Consider the following 18515-nt stretch of genomic DNA (forward strand, 5'->3'; position numbering starts at 1 on the left):
GCTGTCACCACTCCCCATTGACCTCCTCCCCCGCCACACCATACAGAATCCTTAGTGATGTTTTTTGTACTAATGTTACTCATAAATCATCATTTCTGTATATCACTGAATGTAATGGTAATAGTTACATAAACAACTAGCAGAATTAAAATTATACGTTTAAATTACACAAACTAAATGCCTTGACATTTACATAGTTTACAGAATTTAAAAGAATTTAAAATGTTTACAACTCAAATAAATAAATAAATCCTGAGTCTCTCCTTTCTCCTCAGACTGAGCCTCACCCCACTCACACCATTTCTTTGGCATTTTAAAGAGAGGCAGATGAACACTACCTCTTGTTTCTGCCCAAAGGCAGATGTTTGGGGAGAGCTAGTGTTGTCTCCCCTTTAGGGTGTCTCTTGGTGTGGGCCGCACCCCCTGCACCTCTCAGTGATGCCTCTGGGTGAAGATGCCAGTGGTTCCTTATAGTTTTTCCTCTTTTTTCCTCCCAAGATCATGAAAATTAAAGACTTTTTGGGTTGAGTAAGTGACACCTGGGAGGGTGCAGCATTAAGAACTTGCTGTGAATATGGTAAACATTGGAAGTCTCCCTGCCTCTTCATCCAACATCCACTCCCATTCCATTGCACTTTTTCTTACTTTAGTGCCATCTGAGGGGAAAAACAAAACAAAAAACAGGCTTCAACTGTTTTCCAGTTATCATAATTTTTAACTTCCTTCTCATATTTTGCCTAAGGATATCTCTATTCAGTTAATTCAAATTATCTCTCTATATGTGTATTTGTGTGTGCCGTATCCCAGAGTTCAACCAGATCATCCCCAACCATTCCATAAACATTCCTTTTGAAAATGCTCAGGTGTTTTATAAAAAGCCACCTACTTGGTGATTTATGTCAAGTATACCAATTGTCCACACAGAGAGACATATAACCACCCCTTTCTTTTCTTTTTTTAATTTCCAAATGTTATTCATTCATAATAATCACTTCACCTTTTTGTCTGTCTTACCTTACCATAGTGTCAGGAGAAGAAACTGCAAACAGACAGCCTCTTAGCCTCCATGACCTGTTGCAGTTCTCCAACCAAGTGGCTCAGGGAATGGCATTCCTTGCATCAAAAAATGTGAGTATGCCCCTCACCCCAATAACAACATTCCTTTTAGAAAAATAGTTCCAGGACCAGCTGGACTAAAAAGCAGTCAAGCTGTGATAAGTAGGATTCAGTTCTGTGTGCAGGAACTGAGGTAAAATTACTGCATAGAAAACTATTATAGCACAACCCTGTATCTGTGGGAGATATGTTCCCAAACTTACCATGGAAACACAAAACAGTGAATAATAGTGAACCATATTAAAATGCATGATTTCCAGCAGATGTTGACCATAGATTTGTTCTGGAGGCCTTAGAGATTCCTGGACAGAACATCTCTCTGGGCATTTCTAGGTTCTTGAGCATGACTTTACGGTCAAATTCTCCTAGAAGTATACCATAGAATTGCACTGGAGGATCTATAAAATGCCTAAAGAGAACATTTTTTCAGGCAGAGTAAGTGAAACCACTGGTAATGGTTCCACCAATTTGGGTGTTATACTGTATTTCATCCTGAACTAAAGACTAAGTTAAAATTCGGCACACATGCAGCAATTGAGGACTATTAGAACATGACATCAGTCATAGAGCTGCAATAGCACTAGGATAGCTATGGACAAGGAAGGGAAAGCAGGGAATACTAAATCCAGCTTAGTGTCTTGACTAACATCACTGTAACTAGAGTACCTACCTTTCAATGGGGCTGTTTACACAGAGCCCAGCTTGATCTGTTGGCTTGAGGGGAATTAGGGCATTTGTCATGCATGTGTCATAGAGATGGAATACTTTTTACACCATTCTCTATTAATTAAAGGCTGTGTTGGGGCTATACTGTTGGTTCGCCCTGGCACAATACAATTGTGAGAAAAACTTGTGCCACTTTTAAGTATTTGCACATTTGATTCTAACTTATGGAATGGTCCCTTTCTAAGTCAGGAGAACACCATTCAGGTCCTGTTTCTCATATGTGGGACCAGAAATAGGAAGTATCATGAGGGCAAATACAGTCAAGATGTTAATAACTATTATTAGAATCCCATATTTGCCTTATATTTAGATAACCAGCTAAGCATGCTAGTGGCTTAACTTTTTACTGGCTTGTATAAGGACGCCTCCATGACTTTTTCATATAAGCATTCCCCTGGGCTGCCCAACATAACTCTGCCCTCCCTCCGCCTGTCGGGATATTCCATGGATGCTCACAACCCTATATCTATGGTTGATATAATGACAAACACAGCTCTTATCAGGATTTTGGCCAGTAGGATGGTAAAAACAGAGAGATCCTGAATTATCTTCATCAAGAGAAACAGAATCTTTATGTAAAATCAAAAGCTTTCATGGCTGGTATCCATAGTTTTTTGTGGGGTTTTCAGGCAATGAGGTCGTGTTCTAGAAGAGTTTATTCCTGATGTTTCAGCAGCAGCTATGGCTGACATCTTATCTGAAAATGCCAGTCATAGCTGCTGGCAAATCATCAGGAATAAACTCTTCTAGAACACGGCCTCATAGCCCGAAAAACCCACAAAACTATATAATATTTATGCTAGCTTGCCTTATAAGGCCCCTCTATTTAATCATGAGCACATTCTTTCAGACTTACAAGTTTTACACATTACATCAGTTATCTCTCAAACATAGTGAGTTATTGTATCCTTTGGACTTGATGTTCCACAATAAGATTTAGAATTGAAAGATAATGAAACAAAAGATAAATTGAGTATGGGTCCGCCTGGCGATATCAGCATAGGTCCCATGAAAAATGCCAGAATCTAAAGACTGAAGCCACTTCTCAGAGATTATAATCATGTATTTCAACTGTTCCAGCAGGAGGAGAAGGGTGCCCTTGCAGTCGTGTCCTCCTGTGGCCTTTCCACAGCTTGGTCACTAGAGGAAACAGGATACTGGAAGGGAAAGACTTTTGATCTGTTTCACCACAGGAATTCGCAGAGTCCTACATAAACGTGGATACCGGCAAAAAAAGAGTGCTTAGACCAGTGGTTCTCAACCTTCCTAATGCCAGGACCCTTTAATACAGTTCCTCATGTTGTAGTGACCCCCAACCATACAATTATTTTCATTGCTACATGCAAATATGTGTTTTCTGATGGTCTTAGGCGACCCCTGTGAAAGGGTCGTTCGACTCCCAAAGGGGTCCCGACCCACAGGTTGGGAACTACTGGCTTAGACAAAGCTTATTCCTCTAGATGTTGGTGGACTTTAATTCCCAAAAGCCTTAGCCAGAAGTGCCAAAAAGAAGGGATAATGCACCCCCAAAACATATGAAGGGTCATATTGTCTACCTGCCAACTAGATCAATATTCCCCAACCTTGTGCCCTCCAGATGGGCTGGATGAAAGTTCTCACTTCCTCTCACCCACATAGCCAATACCCAAACTCTCTGGGGTGATAGAAGTTGCCAAGCTGGAAAAGCCTGCTTCAGTATAATATGCTTTCTCTCCCCCACCTCCTCCCCGGCTTGTGCCTTCCTCTTTTCCATGATTAGTCCAGTTAGTACATTTGCTGAATCTCTTCCTATCTGAATCATACACATTTGTTTCATGGTTAAAGTTGAAAGAAAGAGGAGCACAGAGCCTATAGATTTAGAAGTCTTACAGTAATATTGATGTGTCCTATCTCATTCAGCATTAGGAACTGAAAGTGACAGTTGGGTTTTCTATAATAGGCAAAAGTAATCTAAGATGGATCTTCATTTGAATATCTCTTATAATGAGCCTGTAACCTGAGAACAGAGGTACAGCCACTAGTTAGCTAGCTAGTAAGCCATATGATTTTAAATAAACTAGTATAGTATTTCTGACAAACTGACTTGGATCCCAGAAGGATACAGGTAATTACTAAAATTAAATATTTATCAGAGTGATTAATGAACTTTCTGTAATAAATAAACATCAGCTAGCAAAACATTTCTGCTTCTGCCTTCTTCAATAATATTAGTGTGTTCTAAACTACCATATGCAGCTCCCTTTTGTTTTTAGTAACCAAAGAAGGTAAACATGAAAACATTTTACTTATTTATTTATTAAATTCTGTTTGTTAATCACTCTAATACACACATATAATACAGCCACAGCCATTTATGTCTATACACTCTAAAGATTTTATTAGTCAGTGGCTCCCAATCTTCAGTCCTCAGATAATAATAATAATAATAATAATAATAATAATAATTTGTTTTATTTATATACCGCTATTCCAAAGATCATAGCGGTGAACAGCAAGTAAGCTAATTAGCAAGTAAGCTAATTTGCCCCCAACAATCTGGGTACTCATTTTAGCGACCTCGGAAGGATGCAAGCCTGAGTCGGGCTTGGGCCCTTTTGCTGGTCTTGAACTCGCAACCTTGTGGTATGGCTGGACTACAAATCCTAGAATCCATCACCGTTGGCTGAAGTCCCAGAACAGCATGTTTGAACGCATGGTTGGGAGACATTTGGACTGAGACATTTCATACTGCCATGCTGTAGTTTCTAAAAGATTCAACCAGCATTCAATAAGTGATCCAGTGAGGCAAAGGATTATATTTATTTATTTACAAGGGGAGTGTTAATGCCAACTCAGAAAAGCCCTCTAAAGCAGGGCTCATATAAGTTGTTCTGTGCTTTCAAATCAGACCATAAGGCAAACCTAGCACAGAATTTGTAGCTTGCCACTGCTTTCTCTGGGCTTGAGAGTGTGTGACTTGCCCAGAGTTACCTACAGGGTTTCCATGTGTGAGCAGCAGGAAGGTGGAGTTCCTCACCCCACCGAGGGGGCTAGGGAGGGTAGCAATAGTTCCACCAAACCTCAACAGTTGCTCAACCCAATATAGGAGAATATTGCACTACACTTTTACTGCTCTGGCTGCCTGCTGTGGCATTCTGAGGTCTGTGAGGCCTAAGAGCTCTCTGGCTGAGAATTTTAAATGCCCTTCCCTAAAGTGCAAATTCTAGGAGGAGGCAGTTACAGCAGTAAAAGTAGAAAGCACCACTATAGAAGAGTGAATTTATTTATTTATTTATTTATTTATTTATTTATTTATTTATTGTATGCCACCTTACTTCCAGAGGGGACCCAAGGCAGCTTTTCTCACAGACAAAAACTTTTAAAAAATTATAATAAAATTTAAAACACTTAAAATAATCTAAAAACAGTATAAAATTACATTAAAATATACAAAAGTTAAAAGCATGACTTAACGCACACATACTCCATAAAAACTGCCCTGGTGTTATTATACATCAAGAACCTGATTAAATAAAAACGTTTTTACTTGCCAGCAAAAGGCCAGCAGGGAGGGGGCCAGCCTAGTTTCCTGTGAAAGGGAGCTCCACAGGGTGGGAGCAGCCACTGAAAAGGCTCTGTTTCGTGTCCTCTCCAGGTGAGCCTGGGATAGTGGTGGGACCGGGAGAAAGCCTTCCCCCAAAGATCTTAATGTTCTGCCAGGTTCATATGGGGAGACATGGTTCTTCAAATAATATGGATCTAAGCCGTATAGGGCTTTATAGCTCATAACCAGCACTTTGAATTGTGCCTAGAAACAAACTGGTAGCTGGTAAAGCTGTTCCAACAAGGGAGTTATATGTTCCCTATAACTGACTCTGGTCAGCATTTTGGCTGCAGCATTCTAGACTCACTGAAATTTCCAAACAGATTCCAAAGGCAGCCCCGCTTAAAGTGTGTTACAGTAGTCCAAATGGGATGTAATCAAGGCATGTGCCACTATAGCCAGATCTGGTGTCTCAAAAAATGGGTGCAGCTGGCGCAGTAGTTTTAACTGCAAATGCACTCCTGGCCATGGTTGAGAGTGGGCATCCAGGCTCAGAGTTGAATCCAGGAGCTCACCCAAGCTGCAAACCTGAGATTTCAGGAGGGGGGGGGGTGTAAACCCATTCAGCACAAGCAAAGTCCCTATTCCCTGATCTGCCTTGCGACTGACCAGGAGCGTCTCTGTCTTGTGTAGTACAGTATTCTGCTCAATAGAGTGATGTTGAGAACAATGCGACTATCTGTTGAACACAAAATGGCCACAATTGTGCATTGTGAATGTCTCAGTGTAGCACAATAGTTCCTCATGTGGGACTACACTACAGTTAACCATTTACCACTACCTCCAAACTTACTGTAGAGCTGCTGAAGGTCCCCCATAATTATTCTGTATGTTATATTTTTAAACTGATATTTGTTGTATTTTAACCTGTAGCTGTCCCTGCCTTGATCCATGGGGAAAGGTGGGTAAGAAATATAACAAGTTGTTGTTGCCATTTTGCGTGCAACCTGATGGACACAACATGTTGTTGTTATTACTACAACAATATGTGTACAGGTTGGAGAGCAGGGACCAGGATTGCAGAAGTGTCTGGATATGTCCCCACAGCCAGATGCAAAGTAATTACATCAGCCACTGGGGTCCTCTGGCAGTCTGAGGTGACCAGTCACTTCTGTGATGCTGCCTTTTCACCAGGCAAGGAAGGGTGGCTTCAGCTCTATGGTAGGTCAGAGACAAGGCTTTGATTGCCATGGAGAGAGGAAGGAAGTATCAGTCTTCACAGTGACTACAAGTAGACATATGCAAGCATAAGGTTACTTTACATCTGTGTGTAACATTAATAGGAAGCCAGCTGAAGTGTGTTTGATTCTGGCATGCCTCTGGTCAAACTTGTTCACATCTCTATGACTGCAATGTTGAAACAGAAATTAGCAAGAAAAACTGCTATGCCATTTATTTTGCTCTCTCTTCTAACCAGTGCATCCATCGTGACCTGGCAGCAAGAAATGTGCTAGTGGCTGATGGACAAGTGGCCAAAATCTGTGACTTCGGCCTGGCTAGAGATATTATGAATGATGCAAACTATGTTGTCAAAGGCAATGTAAGTAACTGGGATGGCCATGCATATCAGATTACATAGGAAACTGCTTTACACCAGCAGCAACTCTCCAAAGTGCCAAACTTCTAATTGCACCTGGAGATGCTGGGGATTGAATTTGGAATCTTCTGCATGCAAAGTACGTCCTGAGCCCCGAGCTATATAGCTTCTCCACTCACAGTAGAGTGAGTGTTAGCAGTTATCTTTTGATCAGATTGAACTGTTGAAGAGAAGCTGGCTGAAACACAGAAAGCAATAATCATGGTGGCTCAAATTATGTACTGATGGCTAATTAAGTTGTTTCCTATCTCAATAAAGATTTTGCTATTCCAGGCTCGCCTGCCAGTGAAATGGATGGCTCCAGAGAGCATCTTTGAGTGTGTTTACACAGTACAGAGTGATGTGTGGTCTTATGGTATCCTTCTCTGGGAGATATTCTCCTTAGGTAGGAAAACATCCATTTTGTCTGTTCATCTCTGTCTTTCTGCAATAAAGGCCTTGGTTTGGGAGAAAATTTGAGAGACCAGACAAGCATTGGCTGTATGGTTGTAACAAATTTTAGATTTCTGGAGAAAAGCATGCAAGACTATTTAAAGGTTAAGGTGATGGGTGCAATGTGTATGGAGAAAAGAGAACCAGGTGCATATCAAAGTTCAAATCAGTTTAGAGAGCAACACACAAGGAGCCTCTGCTGATAGCTTGGTTCTTACTTGAGGTGCAGCTGATGTACATAAATCTTCACATTCTTTTTGCTTGCATACCAGAACTAGTAGCTACTTCCTACTGTGATAGAAAATGAAGATTCCTGTGAAGTTCTTGAAAGGTGTCTCATTTTACAATCCCTTCAGAAATTATGGTACACAGAATTACACACAGTTTTCCTCTGCAAAAGACCTTTGTTTTGGTTCAATTTTTTTTGCACAGCAAATTTCCAATGCAAAACAAACTGTTCCATGCAGAAGAAACACAGCCACATTGAAGGCTATTGTACAACAAAGACAGGACATAAATTCAATAAATAAACAAATAAAGAACATTTACATGCAAAAAAGCACCATGTTTGCACAGAAAAGCCACCTGTATTTCTTTATAGAGTAATTCTTTGAGATACTTCTGCAAAGTGTGAAGAAACCATTGCTGCATAATTCTTGGTAAGGGTTTCCTCTTGGAAATGGGTCAGGAAACCCATTTTTATGCTGTTGAACAAGCAGAGGCAAATGTTCTTTCCATCAATGGTACAGCTCAGTCAGAGGCCCTTAACTACAATGTTGTGATATTTGGAAGGCCAGTATGATGGGAATCCCATAATCCGTGGTGTCTGTGGGGTTTTATTAGTTTCCACACTAGAAGAACATAGTGCTCTGTTTTTGTTTTTTTATAAAACTGTTTCTGCTTCTTCTTGGAATTGTAGGAAGAAGCCCCTATCCTGGCATGAAGGTGAACAGCAAGTTTTATAGCCTGGTGAAGCAGGGCTACCACATGGGGAGACCAGATTTTGCTCCAGATGATATGTAAGTAAATGGAGGCCAACCACCAAATGTTATACCTAGTGGTAAACCCCCCACGCAGTAAATTAAAGGAAATGATATATCTTTGATGCCTCTCATGGCTCTTCTGATGGAATGAGTTTATGTTGCTGCTGTAGGTTCACAGTGATGTTCAGAGGCCTCTAGACTGTGCAACAGTCTTGCAGCCATGAGAGAACCACTTCCCTGTAGAATTGGTAGAAATCAATCAGTAAAATTTTAACTCGTATCAATAAGCCATTTCTTAACTTTTGCATGCCAAACCAGTGTGGACCTAAAGGCCATCTGTCCTGTCTTCTGCATACACATTGTAGAACCCTTGCCTCCAAATTTCTGGTTATCATGATGAAATGTGATTTATCTGAATTGGCTTTAATCCATTATTAGATAGCATGCACTGAGGAACGTCTAAAAATAAAACAGCCATATGTGTGGGGATAATCTTCTGACTACACTTAGTGCCCCCACTCAGAAGGGAGAATGCTATGGAGTAAGATGCTGCTGATACTGTAGGAAAGAGCCACATCAGCATCCCATCCTACAAAGTTGGGTCATTTATAGTACAATTGCAGGCTTGTCTAGCTGCACACTTCAAAGAATTAAATAGAGCTTACTCCAAGTTTAGTGAGTGTAATATTTAAATCCCTGAACAGCTTGGGACCTCAACACTTGGGGGAACTCCTCTCCCCATATGTGCTCAGTCATTGGGGGGATGGCTACTCCATGTCCACCAGTGAGATCAATGCTGGGACATGGAAGAGGGTCTTCTCAGCTGTGGCACCCCAACTGTGGAATACTCTCCCACCAAATGCCCTACTGGTGCCAACACTCATGCCATTTAGGTGCCAAGGTAAATTTTGGTTTTCATTAAAGCCTTTGGGCCTCATTAATTCATCCCAAATATGAATGTACATATCAGTATGTAAAGGGATGTTGTAGCGCCTCTAAGACTAACTAAAAGAAAGAAGCTGGTAGCATGAGCCAGCCTGCATCCCACTCTGGGAGAAAGGCAGCATATGAATGAAATTAATATAATATAATATAATATGTTTTTAGGTTATTATGTTATTTTAAACTGTTTAACTTCTTTTAATGCTATTTGTAAGCTGCCCTGAGATCTTTGATATAGGTTGGGGTATAAATAGTTGGACTATGACTCTAGAGACCAGGTTTTGATTCCCTTAAGGACAGCTGATCCTCAGAAAAGGAGTTGTTTTTATGGCACACCATAAGATGCCATTCTACCTCTAATACCATTCAACAGCTACATGAAACCACATCCGGAGGCATGGAGCAGGGTGCTATCCGTATGCTGATGATACCCTAATATATCTCTCCATGTCTTCAAATACAGCCTTAGCTAAAGATAGTTTGTCTCTTATGAATGAATGCCTGGGTGAATGAGGAAAAACAAACTGAAGCTGAATCCAGACAAAGAGATGCTTACTGTCAAAGGGTCCCAACCTAGGTTTGGAGGTGTATCAACCAGTCCTGGATCTGGTTGCATTCCCCCTAAAAGATTGTGTTTGCTGCTTGGGGGTGTTTCTGGATCTGCTTTTGCAAATGACAGCTGAGATAGATGTGATGGCCAGGAGTGCTTACTATCAGCTTTGGCTGTTATGGCAGCTGCACCCCTACCTAGAGCTGGAGAACCTAATGATGGTTGTGCAGGCACTGGTAATATCGAGGCTGGATTTTTACAACATGCTGTACATTGGGTTACCTCTGTACCAAGTTGGAAAACTTCATTTAGTTCAAAACACAGCAGCCAGACTGAGACATCCAAGAGTGATCATGTTGCACCAATATTAAAATCACTCCACTGGCTGCCAACTAGTTTCCAGGCAAGGTACGAAGTCTTGGTTATTACCTTTAAAGCCCTACCAGGTTACCAATGGAATTGCCTCCTCCCATATAATTCTCCTTGTACACTCAGGTTTTCTGGTGCACATTTACTCTAGTCAGCCAGGACTAGGTTAGCAACTATCAGCTAGAGACGTTTTCTTCAACCATGCCTAGACTGTGGAATGACCAGCTGGAAGAGATTTGACATCTGAATATGCTGTCTGAATTTAAAACAGCATTGAAGACCAGTCTCTTCCAGGAGGCTTATCTAGATGATTTTTAAATGATACATTTTAAATGTGGATTGTTTTAAAATGTGTATGTCTTATTTGTCCTTTTAAACTGTCGCATGCTCTCGGTCTCAGGGGGAAGGCAATGGCAATCCTCTTCTGAACAAAGAAAACCCCATGATAGGTTTTCCTTAGAGTCTTCATAAGTCAGAAATAGTTTGAAGGCATAGAACAACAAAGAATAATAACAGTATGTATCCTCCCATTGATTGCTTATCAGTCTTTAGTCTAATCGACCAGTTCCCAACCTGTGCTCTGAGGAGCCCTTGGGGCTCTGTGGGCACTTCCCAGTGCTCTGCGGCCACTCCATGAAAATGAAAGAAATAAAATCTGAATGAAATCAAAGAATGAGAAACAAAAAGTAACACTACTGCTAAACACTTTTAACTTGTAAGACATAGGGTAGGCCTCTTAGGGGCTCCGTTATAGAAACTGATTCTACAAAGGGCTCCACAAATCAAAAAGGTTGGAAACCCTTGGACTAATCCAACATAAACCTATTATTGTTACTTATTATTGTTTTCTTTCTCGGTGGCCACACATATCCCTGCCCACATGAGAAATAGCAGGGATTTTTTTGTTTGTTTGTTTGTTTGAAAAAGGGCAGTAGAGGTCAGTTTTGAATTATTTTTATAAAAAGAAGAGGGAAGGAATGACTATCCTGTGATAGCTCAGTAACTTGTGGTTACTACATCTAGGAGAAGCTTTGATTCCAAACTGCAGAGACATGGATTGCTTGCTTAATTAAAGAGAGATCACTATTCTTAATTGCTGCTGTGCAGTAGCTTGAAAACCCTTCTCAATTAATGTTGATCAAAGAAGGAATTTTGTTCCTATTTCCATATCATCAGTAACTGAAGATGAAGGATTGGCCATGTGTAAGTACAACATTTGTTGCTTTCTGGAAGTCCATCAATTTACATTCCTTATTGCACACTGCACAGAAAAGGTATAGTTTAGCTGACCTTATGCAACATCTGAGAACTATAATGAAAGGTATCAATATAAAAGCACTGAGCAGTCAAAAGCTTTTCTTAAGCCAGCCAACCTCACCACCTCCATGTTTTGTACTACACCTTCCACCATCCTTGACTATAAATCATGTTGCATGGGACTGATGGAGGCTGCTGTAGAACACACCTGGAGATTTGGGAGAATGATCCTTGTTAGAGCAGCATCAATCTCTTGGCAGGAACCATAGTGCAGGGGATATTGAGCAGGACAATGCATCTCACTGCTAAACAGCTGATACAGTCTTTTGTCCTCCCCACCTTCAGATACAACATCATGACGGCATGCTGGAACCTGGAGCCCACTCACCGGCCTACCTTCTATCAGATCTGCACTTTCCTTCAGAAGCAGCTGGAGGGCATCAAAGAACAAGTGAGATGTTTTCCATCACTAATGGAATGGCAAAAGGCAGATAGTCTACTCAGAAGTTTCATTCTCTCTCTCTCTCTCTCTCTCACACACACACACACACATACTCCTACCTTTTCACATAACTGCATTTACATTACATGTGGTGGAAACTGCACTCCTGGCAGGTGAAAGAAGAGAATGTGTTTCTTCTTATCCCTTTTTATTGTTAGGAATATTATTGTTAGTCTTCACTCAAGTTGTAATACTGACTGCACAGATTACAGTAGTTACAGCACATAATCCCCTAAAACTCAAATGACATTTAATTAAAATTTATTTAATAAATAAATCAGTTGACTATCTACTGTCTGCCAGTTAAATTCATCAGCGTACTGTATATCACTCAATATATATGTAACCTACAAAATGAAACAGAAATCAAGAGCAGCAAGCAATAACAATTTGTGCACTTGTAATTTGGGGCAAGGGCCTTTTCAGCCAAGTGCCCTAAGGCACCAGATCCCATCTCATCTCGGAACCTGAGCAGGATCAACCATGGTTAGTAGTCAGATGAGCGACCACTGATGAATACCAAGTGCTGTAGAGGATTTCAGAGAAAGGAAAGGAAGTATTGCTTGCCTAAGAAAATTGTATGAAATTCATGAGACAAGTTGACAAGGAACTTGAAAGTATGTGCAAGCACATATACACACACACTCCCAAATCCCCATTAGGAAAAGGTCTTGGTGGTTGTCTTGCAGCAGTATGTGGGGTAAGAATAAGGCACATGGCTCAGGACTAAGGACAGTGCATCGAGGGCCTAAGCAAATTGTGGAGGGCCAGATGTACTTCTAACCAATTTAGATATTTTCACACCAAGCACACAAAAATGAAGCTAAATTCTAGGGGAAAACATAGTTTTGCTTTCAGGCATGCAGACCACAGCTCACGGTATTAAAGAAGCTGGTATTTGAAGTTTAAATGTCTTAAAAGCAGAAAAAGCTGGCTGGCTAATCTAAAAATGTACAGTATTTGGTATGGAAGTCCTCCATCTGTACTAAATACCGTAATTTATTGTTAAAAGAAGTTAACTTCTAGAAATCTTTCAACAGATATTTTTATTTTTTCAGGAGTTAAAAACAAGCTGAGGGACTGGATTTATAAGTGGGATAATGAGCAGGACTTAGCTTTAGTCAAATCTTTAAATTTTCCTACTGGTACCATTTATTGAAATCAAATAATGTAAGAGCTTAATACTTAGAAACACTTACATTTGCCCCTCTGAGAATAGCATTTACAGAATTACATTTTCAAATTATGCCAACATCTGTCTTGGATGGTAGATATAACAAAATCCCAAGAAACCTAAGATTTTGCATCTATGGGAGTGGTTGAGGTAGAGGACATCTCACACTGTTTAACTTTATTGCCAGCTTTATCAAAATCCCAGGAAGAGATTCTTGGGTCAGATCTTGGCTTCCATGCAAGGGGAGAGCTCTTATATAAAAATATGCTGGTTACTTTCAGACTGATCTGTATGTAATACATAAAACAGCCTTATTTGCTAAAGCTGCGAAAAGTCTATGTGCTACCTATCTGAAAGATATTGCTATAGATTGTGAAGAGGACTCACTAATATGTTTTTATGGATATAAATGTAAAAGTAAATGTAAAAGTTATGTCTTTTTTTTTTTTACTGGATTTTATTGTGGATTTTCTCTCCTGGAGTTGTAATGGCTTTTAGTCAAATACAACAAGTGAGTGACTGACTAAATAATTTATTGCAGCATTTTCCTCAAGATCATTTGTAAAGTACTTTAGCTTCAGAGGTTAATAATAAATTCCAGAAACTAAATTTTGGCTCCCCCCCCCTCTTTACTTTACAGGATTACAAAAACCTGCCATGCAACACAGAAGAAGAAGACAGTGGGTGTGAACCTTCCAGCTTCTGTGAAGAATCCTGTGAATCGGGAGAGAGTGAGCAACCTCTTTTGAACAGCAACAACTACCAGTTCTGTTAAAAGGGATATATGGCCCTGGCCTTCTTGTTCATTGAATTTCAACTGAGATGTAGATTTTATATACCCTTATCTTTGGTGGTCTTCCATATCAAGTGATTTAAGTCACAGGTTCTGGTCTTGTCATATACTGGTAACACAATTCAGAATCATTGCCCATGATTATACCTCCCTTCCCCAAACACTAAAACCTACAGTGGCTTTATTTCTTTTTAAAGAAAGCTAGGTTAGTTCCCACAACAACCTTGGCCTTCAGGTCTTCAGAAGAGCATCAGCTTCTGTAGCCATGCTTTTAAAAGTGAAAATGGAATTATGAGTTTAAAACTTTCCTTTCTGTGTTTCACATCTCATAGGCCAGCCCTGATAGCCATATTGTCCTTACACAAACTATTATTATTATTACTATTAAGCATGATAACTGGTAAGATTGGCTAAAAGGAAAATCATCAGCCTGCCCAATTTTGCTCTGGATCAGGGGTTTTATGGAAAAGAATGTATCACGCATCCACCATAGGCATGATTAATTCTGTAGGAAGAAAAGCACTAATACTCTATAGAAAAGGAACTTCGCAATAAGAAAGAATAGCAAAATTTATCCCTGTCTTTAGGATCAGCACTGCACAATGTGCTAAGGAAATAAAAAACTAAGAATGATTTTCAGTACTTTATTAGCTAATCTGTAGGCATAAATTGTAACTGATCTGTGATTTACTTTTGAATAGATGGTTTAGGATTACCCCGTATATTCCGTTGAGCTCAATGAGAACTTAGAGTAGGGTTGCATTGGGTACAACCCACAAAGCTTCCATGAACCTGCTCCCCATACCTGAAAAAATCAGCATAATTTTTTTCCCACTCTGGGAAGTCTCCAGGTGAGCTTCCCCACTCCAACTAGATCAGAGGGCCCCAAAACCCTGGGGGAAAAAACCCAGAACACTTCTGGCCATTTCTGATTTTGATATTTTTCATGTTTTGGAGTTTTGTCTTCCTTCTCCAGTCATAGGATTGTTTTTGGCAAGTTTCTTCAAAGGGGGGTGAGGATGCCATTGCCATCCTTTGAGGCTGAGAGAGTGTGACTTGCCCAAGGTTACCCAGTAAGTCTGTGTAGATGCCTGCAGGTCAAAACGTGGCCATGAGGCTTTTAACAGTTGCCTATACATGCCAAGGGGGCCAGCATGGTATAGTGGGTTGAGCATTGGACTAGGATACTGGGAGATCTGTGTTCAAATCGCTGCTCAGTCATGGAAATTCACTGGGTAACCTTGGGCAAATCACACTCTCTCAGCCTCAGAGGATGGCAATGACAAACTCCTGAAGAACCCTGCTAAGAAAACCCTATGATAGGGTTGCCATGAGTCAGAAACAACTTGAATTTATGGCCTTAAATATTTCACTGATCTCCAGCATTCGCCCAGAGAGTAAAAAAATAGATGCAAAGTACTTAGGCTCAGGCTTTTGGAAGGAAAGGATGTGAGAAAATACCTATTCTAACTGGAACAATAGTCTTTTTAAACATGAAATAGCCCACCATCTTTTATTTCACTAGATGTATTATTTTGCCCATCTCATTCCTGGTATCCCAAATAGGCCAGAGGGGAATGTGAGAGGGCACGTTCCTTTTTTTCTGCCTTTCAGTTACATACGATAGTTGGATAAGGAAATCGGGGAAGGGCATGGCAGACGAGGGCAGGCAGGAAAGAGTCAATGAAGAGCTACTATACCCACTTTTGAGTCTTACAACTACCATTGGCTGTACCCACTGATTTTTTATGTACATTAATGGCCCTCCTTAGAAAAACACTTCCTCACTCTTATTCCAATAGGCTAGGATTCAGCGAATTGGACTGAACAAGGAAAAATAACTGTTTGACTCTGCAAAATGAGAGCCTAACATGAAACAATATTATAATGCCCATACCTGGATTTTTATACAGCACAGCACTGGACTTCTTGCTATGCCCTTTTTGCGGCCCCTGCCACGACAGATGGGAAAAGCAGTTTCTATATCACTTGTGAGTTTATCACATGTGAGGAATTTCTCTTAATTTCGAATGAAAAGAAAGTGGGGCCAGAACGCATTCACGTATAGTTACTAGTTTAGCGAAATTACGTGAATGCTCATTGCATTCGAACTGGCTCCCCATTGCCCAAAAATAGCATGCCATTGCCTGAATTTGCGTGTGGCAGTCTATCACACAATAATGTTAAAGCACATGATTGCATTCGGACTGACTTCCCATTGCCCGAATTTGTGTGTAGTGGGTTATCACGCAATGACGTCAAACCCCATGATTGCGTTCAGATTGCCATTGGATTATACTTCCAATTTCCCTTGTCTGATAAACTCCTTGGTCTTAACAGATCTTGGCTGCAGCTTTTGAACTGCCTCTCCAATTCACTGGAGACATTCCTAAAAAGATCATAACAGTGAGTCTTAATAGCCTCTTGACAAGAAGCTTTAAGGGAGGATTTAGACAGTTTCCTACAATGTTGAGTTGTTGTTGTTGACTGTGCCCTCAACTGTTAAGTCAAAAAGCAGGATTGGAAATACCAGTCAGACTTACTCTTGATTCATTATTTGTACTAAAGGATATTCTGAAATTAAGCTAGCAGTGTTCATGTGCATTAAATTTTAGGGAAAGGATGGGGAACTGTGGCCTTTCTACTGTTCTTGAATATCAGCTCCCTGCAGCCTTCACCACCATAGCCATTGCTGAAGGATAGTGACAATTGTGGGCTAAGAACATCATGGACGGCCATTTATTACCCTGCATTAGGATAATAAATTGGTTGATTCTCTTTGCATATAGAATGGAGATTCTTTTAGTTTTTCTCAGTTTTTAGTTGTGTTGTATTCCCCTTAATGAACTATAAGTTGGTAGATAATCATAAATCCCACACTACCACTGAAGGCTAAAGTGGTATGAAGTAATTCAGTGCTTTCCAGTGGTTATTGATCCACTATCTGCAAAAGAAAATGAGGCCCTGATAATCCAATCCAGAACAACCATCACACTAGACTACTGCACTGTATGTGAGGCTGACTTTGAAGTCTTCATGATAACCTGTTACCCACAATACCGCTGCTGGATGACTTGGGACTGGTTACGGACATGCCTTGCTAGTTCTTAACAGCTACACAAATTGCTGGTCCATTTCTGGCCTGGCTGTTACTTTTAAGGCTGTGTACATGGCTTGGTACCAGAAAGAAAGACTTCCATCAGAAGAACCTGCCTGACCCTTATATTCAGCAGCCTTCTGGCATCACCTCCAAAGATGGGAAGGAGGAATGTATGACATGCTATGAGATTATATGGAGAATATCTCTACTATAATACACACTTCATCTACAAACTGGTCACATGAAATCTATTATCTTTTCAGTAGCAAGAAATGCATCTTCCCTTTCCTCAGCAAGTTTCAGTGGCTGGTTTTTGATTGCTCTGCTAGATTTTATGACTCATGTGTTGCTGCTCTGTAGTTTTTAACAAAAATTCTTACTGTATTTGTTTTAATACATAAACTGCCCTGGACATTTTATGTTGAAGGATGTACTATTTTTTGGAGCTCAGAGAAGTAAAAAACCTCAGGCAAACTTTTATTAAGACTACTGATTTTTGATAAATATCTTTTCTTAAGTAATTTTATAGAAGAAAAAAAATACAGCCGAATACATGGGCAGTCTGATATCGACTTTCTAACATGTTTTTTACACAAGTTACTGGTTTTGAAATTCAAGCACAAGTTACTGGTTTTGAAATTCAAGCACTGTAGCAATTGTGAATCTGTGCTGCCCACAGAAGCAAGCTACTCTGAGAAAATTTTAATGTATATATTTGCAACCTTATTTTTTTTTCTACAGTGTACTTTCAAAATAAAATAAACTAGAACCAAGCAGCTTAAAAATATAAGGACCGTAATGCTTTTCACAATGTTTTACAAGTAAGTGATTTTATATGGATTTTATGTAAACTTTAATACCTGTATTGAGCAGCCACCTTTGATTGAAGTTTCATGTAACTGAAAACTCAGGAATTTTAACCACCAACTGACTATCCAATTTGATGACTAAAAATGCATTTGCACTGACATATAGGCAGGCAGCATATCTTGGGCTGGGTAAGAAACTACCTAGCTAGATTTGTAGCTATCACCACTCAAGTTAATGTTAGGTCATGTTTAAATAGTTATAACTGCTTTGCGCTGAACATCCCAAGTGTAAAAATGATTTAGTTTGCATTTAGCTTTCTTGAAAAATAAATCAATTTGATTAGGCAATGGAACTTGTATTGTATTTGTAAACTCTCCACTTTTTCTTTTGGATCTGTCCATTATTGTTTTCCCTAAGAAAAAAAATATTATTTCTTGTATTAGGAAATGTTAATAAAGCTTTATAGCAGATCTAATCAGCCCTAACAACACCATGCTTTAGAGATTATCATAGTTGCTTAAGAACTGTGAGAACACAGACTTGTTAGCACATGCAAAACTCCAAGAACTACCCAATCCTAC

At 39.9% G+C, this 18515-nt stretch overlaps 1 protein-coding gene across 1 annotated transcript in view; it reads left to right on the plus strand.

Moving 5' to 3' along the window:
* Positions 1 to 18281, plus strand: part of LOC149321798 (macrophage colony-stimulating factor 1 receptor-like) — a 53081-nt gene extending 34800 nt beyond the window's left edge. Inside the window, exons 16-21 of the mRNA XM_089528708.1 lie at positions 1025 to 1128; positions 6843 to 6965; positions 7296 to 7407; positions 8374 to 8473; positions 11901 to 12006; positions 13872 to 18281. Coding sequence (XP_089384834.1) covers positions 1025 to 1128; positions 6843 to 6965; positions 7296 to 7407; positions 8374 to 8473; positions 11901 to 12006; positions 13872 to 14006 — 680 coding nt within the window. The 3' untranslated portion in view covers positions 14007 to 18281. The remainder of the gene's footprint in view (positions 1 to 1024; positions 1129 to 6842; positions 6966 to 7295; positions 7408 to 8373; positions 8474 to 11900; positions 12007 to 13871) is intronic.
* The last annotated feature ends 234 nt before the right edge of the window (positions 18282 to 18515 follow it).

This window comes from Sceloporus occidentalis, unplaced genomic scaffold, assembly GCF_023333645.1.
Source record: "Sceloporus occidentalis isolate IW3139 unplaced genomic scaffold, rSceOcc1.0.p SCAF_1, whole genome shotgun sequence".
In the NCBI taxonomy this organism is placed as follows: domain Eukaryota; kingdom Metazoa; phylum Chordata; class Lepidosauria; order Squamata; family Phrynosomatidae; genus Sceloporus; species Sceloporus occidentalis.